The sequence below is a fragment of the Moschus berezovskii genome, chromosome 10, assembly GCF_049115385.1.
Source record: "Moschus berezovskii isolate FMDL1 chromosome 10, NW_MosBer_1.0, whole genome shotgun sequence".
In the NCBI taxonomy this organism is placed as follows: Eukaryota; Metazoa; Chordata; class Mammalia; order Artiodactyla; family Moschidae; genus Moschus; species Moschus berezovskii.
The window spans coordinates 56,791,012-56,806,086 of NC_142469.1; the positions used below are offsets into that span (position 1 = coordinate 56,791,012).

Genomic DNA, 15,075 nt, shown 5'->3' on the forward strand with positions numbered 1-15,075 from the left:
TGATATTTACTTAAAATATAACATTAGGCGGCTTCCGTGGTATCTCAGATGGTAAAGAGTCTACCTGCAATGTGGGAGTCTCAAGTTTAATCCCTGGGTTGGTAAGATCCCTTAGAGAAGGGAATGGCTACTTACTCCAGTATTGTTGCCTGGAGAATATTAAGGATCAGGAAATGTTTTCACACAGTATACATCTTTTAATATTGGTGACTTTTGTTTGGAATGATGCCAGCAGTTGCTGGGAGTTATTTAAATTACAGATCATCTGGAAAAAAATTATTTATCCTCTGGTACAGGGACATATTTAACTTTTAATGCTTCTTTGTACTAACTGCTTTAAAATTTTCCTAAAATAACTTTTAATATTGTAGTTAAAACAACAAATATTTAAGGTCCTACTGTTGCCAAGCCTGGATGGATCATAGGTTCCTTCAGACATTTAAGAAGTGATCACATTCTGTGTTATTTAAACTCTTTCATAGAATAAAGAAAAAGGAAAGTTTTTAACTTCTTAATGAAGCTGATATAACACTATAGCACATAAAAATAAACTTACAGACTAATTTTACTTCTGCATCAAAATATAGTGCATAGAATTACTTAAAAATAAAAAAATAATTCAGGATGTATTCCTGGAATTAAGGGTATTTAGATATTAGGTAATATATATGATAATATACAGTACTATAAAATGGTAACACAGTAGAAAATGGTAACACAGGTGAAAAATTCTATGGTTATCTCAGTAGATTTGCAAAATTGGTTGACAAATGGCAGCTGGATAGAAATCCAAATTTTTATCAATGTCAGTTTAGAAGTAAATACCTTACTAAGCTAGCTATGAATTGTCTACGGCCAAGTATTAGTAACCAAGAGCTAACATCGTATTATCAAACACTAGAAATGTTCAGTATGGTAGTCACTAGCCACATGTACTATTGAGTACTTTATGTCTAATCTGAAGTGAAATAAGCTGAAAATATACACATAAGATTTCAAAGACTTAACATGACAAGAAAAGATTTAGTTTCTCAGTAATAATTTTTATGTTGAGCAGATGTTGAGATGATCATTTTAATATCTCTCATCAAATAAAGTACATTAAAATTAATATCACCTATTTTTGAATTTATTTTTTAAATTTCATTGAGGAATATTGACAGATATAATTGTTTGTATTTAAAGTGTACATCATGACTTGATATACACTGTGTCGTGATTACCAAGATCAAGATAACTGACACATACATCACCTCCCATTTTTAACTCTTGTGTATGAGTGCTTGTGGTGAGAATGCTTAAGATCTACTTTAACAACTTTCAAGTATACAGTACTATATTATTAACTAGAGTCTTTTGACTTCTAACAACTTGTAGTTACTAAAAAAATTTTAAATTACATATGTGCCTCACATTTTTGGCTCACATACAAATTAGAGTCAGGAACAAGACAACAATTTTACTTAACATTGTTCTGGATATACTATCCAGGGCTGGAAGATGGGTGAAAGAAATAAGAGGCGTGATTTTTAAAAATAAAGCTGTAAAATTATTGTCATTTGAAGACAATATGATTATGTATTAGAACACTCAGGAGAATAGACCAAAAACTATTCAGAACAATAAGTAAGTTGACAGGTTACAAAATTAATAGATAAAAAAATCAATAGATTTAAGAACTCTAGGATCAAAAAAGATAGTTGAATGATAAATTATGCCATGCTCTTGAGTAGGAAGACAGATCAGTTTTCTTTAATAAAAAGGAGATCAGTCCTGGATGTTCATTGGAGGGACTGATGCTAAAGCTGAAACTGCAATACTTTGGCCACCTCATGCGATGAGTTGACTCACTGGAAAAGACTCTGATGCTGGGAAAGGTTGGGGGCGGGAGGAGAAGGGGACGATGGAGAATGAGATGGCTGGATGGTCTCACCGACTCGATGGAGGTGAGTTTGAGTGAACTCCGGGAGTTGGTGATGGACAGGGAGGCCTGGCGTGCTGTGATTCATGGGGTCGCGGAGAGTCGGACACGACTGAGCGACTGAACTGAACTGAACTGAACTGATGTGTTCAATGAAGTTCCAGGTAAAATGCAAACATAATTTGTTTATTTTTTAATATGAAAGTTCACCTAAAGGCTATGAAAATACTCAGGAAAATTTTTGAAAATAAGAGTGATGGAGGGAGCCCTAGTCCCACCAGAAAATAAAACATATTACGAAGCCATAGTACCAATATTTGTGGGTTAACAATGAAGGTAGATTCTCATTTGCAACCAAATAATCCAGTAGATTCCCACACATAAACTTTTTTTAAATTTATTTATTTTAATTGGAGGCTAATTATAGTATTGTGGTGGTTTTTGCCATGCATTGACATGAATCAGCCACGGGTGCACATGTGTCCCTCGTCCCAAACCCCCCTCCCCCTTCCCTCCCCATCCTATCCCTCTGGTTGTCCCAGTGCACCGGCTTTGAGTGCCCTGTTTCATGCTTTGAACTTGGACTGGCGATCTATTTCACATATGGTATATACATGTTTCAGTGCTAGTCTCGCAAATCCCTCCACCCTCGCCTTCTCCCAGAGTCCAAAAGTCTGTTCTTTACATCTCTGTCTCTTTTGCTGTCTTGTATATAGGGTTGTTGTTACCATCTTTCTAAATTCCATATATATGCGTTAATATACTATGTTGGTGTTTTTCTTTCTGACTTACTTCACTATGTATAATAGGCTCCAGTTTCATCCACTTCATTAGAACTGACTCAAATGTGTTCTTTTTTATAGCTGAGTAATTTTCCATTGTGTATATTTACCACAGCTTGTTTATCCATTTGTCTGTTGATGGACATCTAGGTTGCTTCCATGTCCTAGCTATTGTGAACAGTGGTGCAGTGAACATTGGGGTACACGTATCTCTTTCAATTCTGGTTTTCTCAGTGTGTATGCCCAGCAGTGGGATTGCTGGGTCATATGGCAGTTCTGTTTCCAGTTTTTTAAGGAATCCCCACGCTGTTCTCCATAGTGACTGTACTAATTTGCATTCCCACCAACAGAGTAAGAGGGTTCCCTTTTCTCCACACCCTCTCCAGCATTTATTATTTGTAGATTTTTTGATGGCGGCCATTCTGACTGGCATGAGATGGTACCTCATTGTGGTTTTGATTTGCATTTCTCTGATAATGAGTGATATTGAGCATCTTTTCATGCCACATATAAACTTTTAAAAAGAACAGAACTTATTTATTTAACCCAGTGGGCTATTGCTATGGGAGAAATAAATGGAATAGAATAGACACCAACAAGAAAGAAGGAAACATTGGGAACTCCCTTGGCAAGAGTTACATTTCTGTAGTTAAAAGCAAAACAAACAAAACCCTGAGACAACAGTGCCCTACTATTTTTGTTGCTTTTTTTAAAAAAATTTTTTTCCTTTTCCTGCCTTTCAGGATGGCAACATTAAAAGTATTGATACTAGTCTGGATAGGTTATGAGTGAATGGGTACTTTTATACACTGCTTGTGTAAATTGATGCAAACATTTTGAAGGGCTATTTTGTGTTTATATCAAAACTTTTAAATGCATGAAATTTACCCTGTGATATATTTGCAAAATTTACCAAGATATGCATACATACACACAATGATATTGCAGTGTTGTTTACAGTAGGGAACAAACCAGGAAATACATTAATGAGAAATTAGTTGAATTAGTGTGTCACATCTGCAAAGTGGCATGGGGTGGATTTGTGTGTACAAATGTAGAAATATCTACAGGATACATCATTCAATGAGAAAAGCAAGGTGAATAACAGTATATAAAGTATCATTCTTTTGGTGCAAATCCAGGAATAGAATTTCATACATATTTATCTGGAAAAGATCAGAAAAACTGTTAGCAGTGTTTACCAAGGGGTTGAGGGATTATTAGATTTGAAGGTAGAGAGGGAAAAACTTATCATTTTCTACCTGCCTTCAGTGTTTGGATTTTCTAATATTTTACCTGAATTTTCTCTTGTTATTTGTTTAATATTTTGCTTGTCGACAGTTTGCATGTCATTTGAATGGTGAGAGTTTAGACTAATTTTTAATTTCCCTGTATTTCCCTGTTTTTATAACACAAACACCCACACCCCTTAATGTTATTTTCAAAAGTTCACATGTTAAAAATAAATAACAAAAACACCCCAAGCCTTCTTATACTTAATATGTATATTATCAATGTGCATTTTTATATGTACTCTTTAAGCTTATTTTAAATATATTGTTGTCACTCTTTGTTGTACTTTGGCCTCAAACAGGGTTATTCTGACCTGAAAATAATACTGGGCTTACATAGTTAATTAAATTGTTGAAGAACATTTAGGTTAAAGGGCATAATCACAAATCAAAAAGTATAGCTAGATAAATGCACTGCATTAAGTGAAAAAGTCATCCTTCTCTCTCATCTAGAGGTATCTTTTTTTACGATTCAGCAAATATTCATTTTTTTTCTTTGTGTTTCTTGGTTCAGAATAGGCTAGCTACTTAGCTATGATTCTTTGAAAATTAGTTTAGAAGCCCCCAACTGTTCACCATTAAGAAAAAACAAATCTTGAACTATTAACAGTTCAAAGAAACTATTAGAATTAGAGGTAAATATCTTTTTGTTTCCTCCTCCTTAATACTTTTTTTGGTATCTGTTAGCTACCCCATCCGGAGAAGGCACTGGCAAGCCACTCCAGTACTCTTGCCTAGAAAATCCCATGGATGGAGGAGCCTGGTAGGCTGCAGTCTCTTGGGGTTGCTAAGGGTCGGACATGACTGAGCGAGTTCACTTCCACTTTTCACTTTCACACATTGGAGAAGGAAATGGCAGCCCATTCCAGTGTTCTTGCCTGGAGAATCCCAGGGACGAGGGAGCCTGGTGGGCTTCTGTCTATGGGGTCGCACAGAGTCGGACACGACTAAAGTGACTTAGCAGCAGCAGCAGCTACCCCATCATCATTGCCTGTTGCCTTAAGCAGGCTCCTGATTCCTCTTCCCTGGAATTCTGCAGTTGCACGCTTGCTGGTTTCCCTTCCTGCCTCCAGGAGTGGCCCCCTGCAGTGACCTTTCTAAAACACAAATCTGACTCTGTCACTCTACAGCTCAAATCCCCTGCTTTTTGTGTAAATCCATTCTCCTCTGTGAGGCTCTCTGTGACCTATTCCTTACCACCAACTAGTCTTTCCTCTCCCCAGTTTTGCCTCTCACTCTTTAAAGTTGTGCCTTTGTGGTCCGAGTCTACTTTTACTGTGGTTATGCCTGTGTCTTGTGTCACGCTCCAGTGGCAGTCTATGCTCCTAGCAAAGTTATTAAAATAATCATTGTCCTTATCAACATCCCACTGAACTCTGAAAACCCTGAAAGGGGGAGCTCTTCTATCACCAGTGATAGATGTGTAATCGATGTTCAGTAAAGGTTAAGTCTGTGAAAAATTGTATTATTCAATAGATTACCAATATATACTTTTTGCACTGTTAAAAAAAAGAGTAACTAACATGAATTGAGTATACAGTGAACCCTCTTGAAATGTAATATATATAGCCTTATGTATGTATAGGTACTACTGATGTGGATAATTCTATTGAATATTGATTTATTTAGTATGTGAAAATACTGTTATAAAATGTATGATGCTGTTGTTCTTTATTAGATCATATCATATGCTTCATAAAGTGATACTGTTTTTTCAGTCTGGGTGATCTTGGTTTCTCTGTTTTATGTAGCTCATTCAACTGATTCTGAATCATCTTACGCTACCAGACCTGTGTAGATTAGCACAGACTTGCAAACTACTGAACCAGCATTGCTGTGATCCTCTGCAGTACATCCACCTCAATCTGCAACCATACTGGGCAAAACTAAATGACACCTCTCTAGAATTTCTGCAGGCTCGCTGCACTCTCGTGCAGTGGCTTAATTTATCTTGGACTGGCAATAGGGGATTCATCTCTGTTGCGGGATTTAGCAGGTGAGTGCCAAACCTCGTTGAGGTTATTTCACCAGCAGACTGTACTTACTATATAGTAGTTAACATAATAAAAGTTTGAAATTATATACCATGTACTTTATAGAAATCAAGAGAAATACATTTGTGTATCTTGTTCAGAATGCTTCTGCTTACAGAAGTGGATGAGCTCGTTTCACCATCCTCTTACAGCTCAGCTTCATAAGATGGAGGGGAAATTATGTCCTTTACCTCAAATTTTTCAAAATCCCAAGTAACTTTCAACAGAGCGCCTTTTTTTTTTTTTCTTGTATTTTCAGCACAGATGATTAACACATTTTAAGAACTATTTCCAAATCAAAATCTACCTCTCTAATGTGATTTGTCAGAAATGGAAAACAATTTATTATAGAACATTTTTAATTAAATCTTAATTACATGTGCAATATATCACCCAAATTTAGAAGCTCATTTAAACTAATTATGTTGAAAATGCAATTGCATGTTAAATAGGCGACCACACTTGCAGACCTGCCCAGGTGTTTCTGCTCCTTTCTATTTAAGCATTTAGTTTCCTTACTATTAAATGTCACCTGTTAAACATTTGAAAGCTTGCACGCGTGCATATTCATTTAGCAATGCCATAGTCATTTTTTTCTTGTGATACAAACAGGTGTTTTTCTCTTAACCTTGACGATGGTTATTCTCATTGTAAGTTACAGTATAATCCATTTCATTAAGTTAAATAATGAAGAAATAGACACTTTAGGGAAATTACCTGTTATTTTTGATTAACGAATAATCGCCTATCATGTTTTTAGAAGTTAGAATGAACTACAGCTTTCCCTGCACACATCCCCAGTGGATGCATTCCTACACAGTGGCTTATGAATTAGAAATTTGTATTTTGAGCTTTGTTTCCCCTTGACTTAGAGTATAAAATTAAAGATGCAGTTCCAGAAATAAATATTTGATACCCTTAGATTCAGATGAAATCATGTTTGAAATAGCACCAATGTGTTCAAAATGCTAATATTAATAGTTTGTGCATCAAAATAAAAAATGAACACAAGAAATAATGGCTTACAGCACATGTTGAAACCATGGATGCACTGGGTGTCTTTCTTTTCTGCCAGAAACAGAACCAAAGGAAGGGGTTCTTAGATAAAGCATTCTGGGATTTGAGGGTCAGAATCTAAAGATTCTGTAACATGCTATGTATACAAAATTCTTTTTTATTATGTAAATTTGCTTAAGAGGGGATATATATATATAAAATAGTAGGTATTATATATATGTAAGAAAATGAGTTGTTTCTTTTTGGCAGTGTAATTTTGGTAAATTTTGATAGAATCTACATTTTGAAAGTTGCTGGATTTTTGACAGCTCTCCATTGGAACACAGCTTAGTCCTTTCTGCTTCCCTTTCTGCAAACACACCCTTCATTGGCAAATTGTCCTCACTGCTGATGGGACCAAGAAGAACTGAAGCTAATGATGACTGTGGGTATTCAGAAAGTGCACTATGGATCATAAACCAAGACTAATTGAGAGCAGATAGAACCATTGGTATCAGTAAGCATTATTTTACATTATAAGGACTTTAGGGTATTTTAATTCCCCTCATAGCCCTTTCTTCAGTGTTTCCCACTATTTGGGACTTATTATGTGTTTGTTTTCACTGTTAGTGTGTAAGGCATTATGGTGAGTATTGTGGACCACGTGAAGTGATGGACGATATAGTTCCTACTACAAAAACGATACAGATATAAAGATAAACATTTAAACATATCATTCCCATATTTTTATAAATAAAATAACAGGTAGGCAGCTAATGAGTAAAGACATTAAAGAAAACATTGGTAATGAATGACCAAGCCTAACTTCCTAGGCAAAATGTGGCATATACCCATAGTATAATGAGTAAAATATAAAGATAATATTAAATTAGTTTTTAGAAACTCTCTTTTTGTAGCTTCTTCTGGTGCATGAGCAGAAACATAAGTTGTTAGAAGAAAACTTCACAGTGCTATTTTAAGAATTTTAGACGTGCAGTGGATAAAGATCTTCTTTTACAAGGTTAAAGCTCCAATCTGCTTTCTCACCAGCAATTACTCTGCCATTTTCAATTCGCCCCTTTAGTTGCCGTGGAGCTGTTTGAATAATCACAAAAGTACAGGAGTATTTCAGCCAGTGAAACCATGTATCTCGATAGCATTCCTTTGAGCATAGTCATTGTTCCCATTAAGAAAAGAAAAAGTTGAAATAACGGAGAGTCTTTTTGGGGATGGGAGATACTGGAGCTTTTCCTACTGATTACTGTTGGCCCCCTTGACTTGACTGCTGAATTGATAGTCATTATGGCTTGTAGGCAGCATTCCCAGAATAAACAATAAATATTCATGGCTTGATTATTAATGAATAATCTATGAATAAGTGTGGTCTATTTATGCTCGTTACTGTGAAGAAGGCTTATTTATAATACTTTAAAGGGAAAAAAAGTACATTTTTGAACTAGAAACCGATGATGATGAGTCGCCTTTTGAGCAAGTCTTTGGGAAAAGTTTGATATAGGTAATTTTTGTTGCCTAAAAACCTTATCCTCACAAACTGGAACTGTTTCACTGCCCTTTAAAGAAGTTAGGAATTTATTTTATTCAATATAGCAGGGGAAGTGGAATAATGAGAACTTAAAACTTTTAATCAGTTATTAAAATCCTATTCTATCTACCGATTTGTGATTTGTAACTTCAAGTCCTGTTCATGTATATCATTATTCATTAAAATCACATCTATTATAATTACACTTTCCTCTTACAATACACTCCCTAAAGTCTTGGATATTCCTTTGCCACCCTGTTTGTTTGTGCTCTGAGGCTTAATTATACCGTTTTGATGTTCAAAAAGCCTTAGATTCATTTTTTTCTGCTGTAGTTTTTCTTCAGATAGTTGCTCAAACTAATCACCTTGAGCTCCACCTCAGTTATGTAGAGATCTCCACCCCTCGCCCATCTACTTGTTCCCTTCAGAAAACACTATTGGACGTTTTTAGGTTTAAGGACTTAATGTTTTGACACAAAACGACAGTTTTATGGAATAGAGAGCTTTTTGCGTATTCATATATTTGTTTATTCAGTTGCCTGCCAGTGTTTTACACTGATGGTCAACTTCTAGAGATTAAAGACAATTTACGACATTTTCTTTTCATGTCCTTCTACCATTGCTGGATGGTGCCGTAAACAGTTAAGCAAGAAGTTTTGTTTTTAATAACTTTATTTTGGATCTGATATAGTAAATAATGCTCCAGCTATTTGGAATTAAAAATATCTTAAATACATTGTTTTATAAAACTCAGTGAGGGCCAGCTACAAAACATGAGATTAGGATTCAGAGCCATGGATATTTATACCTAATTCTCCTCTTTACCTTGAAACTTTAGGCAGGTTGTAAGGATTGGTGCCTTTTATTTTGTGATGAATAAACTCAGATTAAATCATTCATTCACATAATGTTAATTATTTTAGGGTGCAAATTACCATTTAGTAAATTACTTCTTATGTACCTGTATTACTCTGGACAAATTAATTCACCTTATAAGGATAGGCAATTTATTTCTCTCTCCAGAGACTCCTTTTCTCATAGCAGGAGACCTCGTTTAGGATTGTTTATCTGAACTTAGGTTTTCTCTTAATACCCTCAATATCAAGAAATACTTGATGAGAATTCATAAGATGGAATGAACAGTCTTCAGGAAATAAACAAGCTATTGTTCTCTTTTCAGGTGACCAGTATTACAATTGAGATGAATAAACAGATGACTCAGATCTGTAATTATGTGTTAGAATAAAACTTTATGAGGAACATTAAGGAGGGAAATGAGTTGTGTTTAGCTAATTAATTGATTCTGCTATTTCTGCCTTCTTGAAGTGGAAATATTATGAAAAAGCCAGTGGTGTAGATCTCGTAAGTTTAGGAAGAGTTGACTATGGGAATATTGACTAAATATCCTACTCAGTAAAAATACAGAATATAGAAAAAAGGAGAGAGTCATAAAGGTAGTATAAGCATGATCATTGTCACTACTGTGCTTCCAGATTCTATCATTCATTAAAACAATTTGGGAAGTTTTCTAGTCTGTTAACAGCTTTCTGATGATTGGCTTGCTGTCTTTAGAAGGGAAAAGTTCATTAATGAGAGAAAAGGGGTATCAAAGTATTCCAAGTCTAATACTAAAAAGAATTGTAGAACAAAGCACTTTGCCATATAATGAAGACCTTCAATAGATAAGATGCCTAAAGATTTTAAGAGTTGATATACTCATTTAACTTTTGTAATCTGCAAATAATTTTAGAAGCATCAAATCAATAGGATACTCTAGATCTCTGGTGCCCTACATTCCTTTCTAGATTGCTAGCTTATAAATGATGATGAACTAGCCATAACTACAATGTATATTCAGAGTAAGGTAAAAGTGTTCATTTTGTTATATTTCCTAGTTTGACCCTCTTGAAGAAAAAATACTGAGTCCATAGAACCTAGTCTGCTCCAGAGTAGAGGAAATTTAAATTCCTCAAATGCATTTTCATAATTGGAAGAGTTATTCAGCAAATTCATCAAGTGTTTTTACACACCTGACATCATGCTAAGTATTAAGTATACCAAGGATAGACTCAATATAAACAAATCAGTAAATAAGGAAATTATGGTTAACAGAAAAATGAATTTTGGTTGAGAAATAGAGGAGCTGAGTTCATTCAGTTCAGTATGTAGAAGGTACGTTGTTAATTTAGTACCCATTGCTTCCCTTTGAACTAGATCCCCAGTCTGAATATTGAGCACCACAATCAGTGCCACCACCTCCATCCAGTCCACCATCCCCTCTTCCCTGAATATGGTGATGGTGTCCTGATGATCTCCCAGTTTTCACCCCTGTTCCCCTTCAGTTTATTCTGCACACAGAAACCAGAGTGATCCTGTTAAAACACAAGCAAGTGGGGCCACACCTCTGCTCAAAAACCCTCTGATGTCTGAGAATCCCGTCTCCCTCAAAATGAGAGCCAGAGCCTTTATAGGGTACACACTCTCTGACTGCCTTACATGCTGATCTGCTCCCATCTGCCTCTCACTTTCTGACTGCTTTCAGTCCCCAACTCTCGGCGTTGTCTGAGGTGTCCTGCCTCTGAGCTGTCACCCTTGCTGCCGCCTGCTTGCCACTTCTCCAGGGAACTGCTTTGCTCATCCTCTCGCTTCCTTTGGGTCTTGACTCACCTTCTCAGTGAGGCTTCCCTGTCTACTCTTCACACTTTCTGTTGTCCTTCTCTGCTTTTCTTTTCTTCTTGGCACTAATATACTATTAATTTTACTCATTTATTTGTTCATGGCCTACCTCTCCTACTGAAATGTAAGTAAGCTCCATGAGAGCAGGTACTTTGCCCACCGCCAACTTCCCAGTGTCTAGAGTAAGGTGGGGTCATAGTAGGAGCTCAGTAAATATTTGTTGAGTGAATCCCTGAAGGTGCTTGATGTACACTGTCAGTTGCGCCAGTACAGTAGCAGAGAACAGTAGTGAAACATGTGGGAGGAAATCAAGGTGAGGGGATAGCTTGAAGAGTGCCTGAGAATTTGAAGGAAGGGGAGGGCGTATGAAATGGTGTGAAATGCCCCCATAAATCAAGTCATACAAGGGCTGGAAAGAAAGGCCCTTTAATTTGGCATTTAAAAGGAAAGGATGGATTTAGGGAAAGCAGAACATAGACTACAATGGATTAAGAATAAGCAGACATTCTTGGACGTTTGGGTGTAAGTAAGCTGTGTGGGCTACTGACTTATTTGCGATATTTAAAATAAATTTGTAGCAATTACATTTTTTATTGTTTGTGTGTTGGCTAAGATTACACTTTTATATTTGTGGGGTGCAAAGGCTGTCACTTTGTGTGCCATGTTCAAAATAAATTATCCAGTACCAGATGGGTACTGTTTAGGAAGAAATATCTTCCAAAAGTTGAGAGTTTTATTAAATTTTGTTTGTTGGCTCTACCAGCTCAGGTGTGAATTACAGGTAAGTAGAAGAAATACACCCTCTTGCTTTCTTAATTTCCCAGTTAGCAGTAGCTGACTTTTTATGTGATGTGAATCCATTTTATCTTCTCAGGTTGATTTATTGTAGCCTAACCATGCCTATTTCGGCAGGCAGTAAATGAGAGTTTAAGTGAAACAAGATTTTTTATTTTCCCTGATAGAAATCTATTCTTCTGAAGGTGTCTGCTTAGAGTCGATATAATTCCAAAGTGCTTGCAAAAAATATGTTTTAGTTTTATGAAATTCTCAGAGAGCATTGTGTTTACAGGTTTCTGAAGGTCTGCGGATCTGAATTAGTGCGCCTTGAATTATCCTGCAGCCACTTCCTTAATGAAACTTGCTTGGAGATTATTTCTGAGATGTGCCCAAATCTACAGGACTTAAATCTTTCCTCCTGTGATAAACTACCACCTCAAGCTTTCAGCCACATCACCAAGTTGTGTGGCCTGAAACGACTCGTTCTCTATCGAACAAAAGTAGAGGTAAGATTTACACTTTTAGTAATATAATGACCAACAGAATGATCAATTGCTTGTTATTGCTCATAATAATATGATTTATGATTGTTAAATTAAGTTTATGACACCACCTGACTATCCTAAAACAATTAGAGCTGATTCAGTCATTTCATAATTAGTCTGTTGTATTTTTTTTGTTTCTTTGTTTTTCATTTTAAGAAAATGTTACCCTCTGTGCTCTTAAAATTTTTGTAATACTGTTCATATTTCTAGATAAAGAAGCAAGCAATAGGCTGAGGTGAGCTGAAATGCTGGCAGGGAATTAATTCGTGAAAGTGTTGGGAGGAAACTATGTAGGAGGACATTTGCTTGGAGTAAGAGGAAGCAAAGTGGAATTTATCCAGGAGTGAACTTCAGAGTTAAAATTCCTAATACATAGTTTAGGAGTTTCATTAAAGAAGAATGGAGTCACGTAATATTTATTGATCTCCTTGCTTTTTCCCCACTTAGCTCTAGGACCTCTTACCAGATCATTATATATATTACCACCTGACTATTTTCATTAACTGTGTAGTTTATGTTTTACCATGATCAACTCAGTTGTTCCCCAGATGGTCAACATTTCAGTTTTTCCAGCTGTTTTTCTTTTACAAACCATCTAGCATTAACATTATTTTGCACAGTTTTCTGTGTACTGGCTATTGTTGCTATAGGATAGAGTTCTGTAAGTAGTTCAGTTCAGTTCAGTTCAGTTGCTCAGTCATGTCCGACTCTCCGCTACCCCATGAATCACAGCACGCCAGGCCTCCCTGTCCATCACCAACTCCCGGAGTTCACTCAAACTCATGTCCACAGAGTCGGTGATGCCATCCAGCCATCTCATTCTCTGTCATTCCCTTCTCCTCCCACCCGCAACCTTTCCCAGCATCAGAGTCTTTTCCAGTGAGTCAACTCGTCGCATGAGGTGGCCAAAGTATTGGAGTTTCAGCTTTAGCATCAGTCCTTCCAATGAACACCCAGGATTGATCTCCTTTAGAATGGACTGGTTGGATCTACTTGCAGTCCAAGGGACTCTCAAGAGTCTTCTCCAGCACCACAGTTCAAAAGCATCAATTCTTCGGCTATCAGCTTTCTTCACAGTCCAACTCTCACATCCATACATGACCACGGGAAAAACCATAGCCTTGACTAGACGGGCCTTGGTTGGCAAAGTAATGTCTCTGCTTTTTAATATACTATCAAGGTTGGTCATAACTTTCCTTCCAAGGAGTAAGCGTCTTTTAATTTCATGGCTGCAAGTAGTACTGCTGGTCAAAATATGTGCCTGGACCCTTGTAATAAACATCCTTTTACTTCTGTATACCTGTTTCCTCTCCTCTAGTCATGTTGGCCTTCTTGCTGTCCCTTGAACATTCTGATCCCGTCCCAGCTCATGGCTTTTTGTCCTATGCCTGTCTGGAATATCCTTCCAGCTTGTTATATGGCTTCCCTCTTCTCAACTCAGTGTCCTACTTAAATATTTTTTTTCAGAGATGGTTTCTTAGACATTGGTAAAAGGTAGCCTCCCCACCCGCTTCTGGTTGGCTCCTGTCATATCATATCACCTAGTGTATTTTCTTTCTAACAACTTTATCACTATGAAATCATAATGTTGGTTTTCTTATGATCATCTGTCTCCTTATACTGGATATATGTTTCATGATGGTAAGAGCCTTGTCTATCTTTTTCATTGCCATGTTCCTAATATCTAGTATGCTGCTGCTAAGTCGCTTCAGTCGTGTCCGACTCTGTGCGACCCCATAGACGGCAGCCCACCAGGCTCCGCCATCCCTGGGATTCTCCAGGCAAGAACACTGGAGTGGGTTGCCATTTCCTTCTCCAATGTGTGAAAGTGAAAAGTGAAAGTGAAGTCGCTCAGTCTTGTCCGACTAGTAGCGACTCCATGGACTGTAGCCCACCAGGCTCCTCTGTCCATGGGATTTTCTAGGCAAAAGTACTGGAGTGGCTTGCCATTGCCTTCTCTGAATATCTAGTATAGTACCTGGTAAAGATTGGCCATTCAGTAAATATTTAAAGAAATGAATAAGATAGACAAATTACTTTTCCAAAATGACGTACCAGTTGCCTCTCCACTCTAGTGAACCCTTGCCTGCCTTGAATGTTGCCTTGGCCAAGGACTTTGAGAATCATTTACATGTAATGTACTTAGAGGGTGACAAACACATAATAAACTCTCAATAAATATCATCTGCTAAAGCAGTAGTAAGAGTAATAATAATTATTATGGCAATTCTGTATATGTTTTGCTGTGTGGTAGGGAAGGTCTCCTCTCTCTATTCTTTTTAAACTTAAAAGAAATCCTTGTGTATTATTATTCTTCCAGTATCTTTCAGCAAACATTTTGTTGGAAGTGCCTTTATTATATTTCATTTTGCTCTTTAATAAGACTTCATATCTGTTCATATATGTCTTGTTTTTTACATTCAAGAACATGTTATAGTTTTCTTCATTTAGATTTTATATCCTTCTGGTTAAATTTATCCCTTGTCTTTTATAGTCTCAAACACTATTTT

General features: G+C 36.6%; 1 protein-coding gene across 4 annotated transcripts in view; it reads left to right on the plus strand.

Moving 5' to 3' along the window:
- Positions 1 to 15,075, plus strand: part of FBXL4 (F-box and leucine rich repeat protein 4) — an 80,271-nt gene that overhangs the window by 37,680 nt on the left and 27,516 nt on the right. For all 4 annotated transcript variants that reach the window (XM_055433201.2, XM_055433199.2, XM_088840701.1 and 1 more), the window contains exons 5-6: positions 5,747 to 5,991; positions 12,313 to 12,526. In XM_055433201.2, coding sequence (XP_055289176.2) covers positions 5,747 to 5,991; positions 12,313 to 12,526 — 459 coding nt within the window. The remainder of the gene's footprint in view (positions 1 to 5,746; positions 5,992 to 12,312; positions 12,527 to 15,075) is intronic.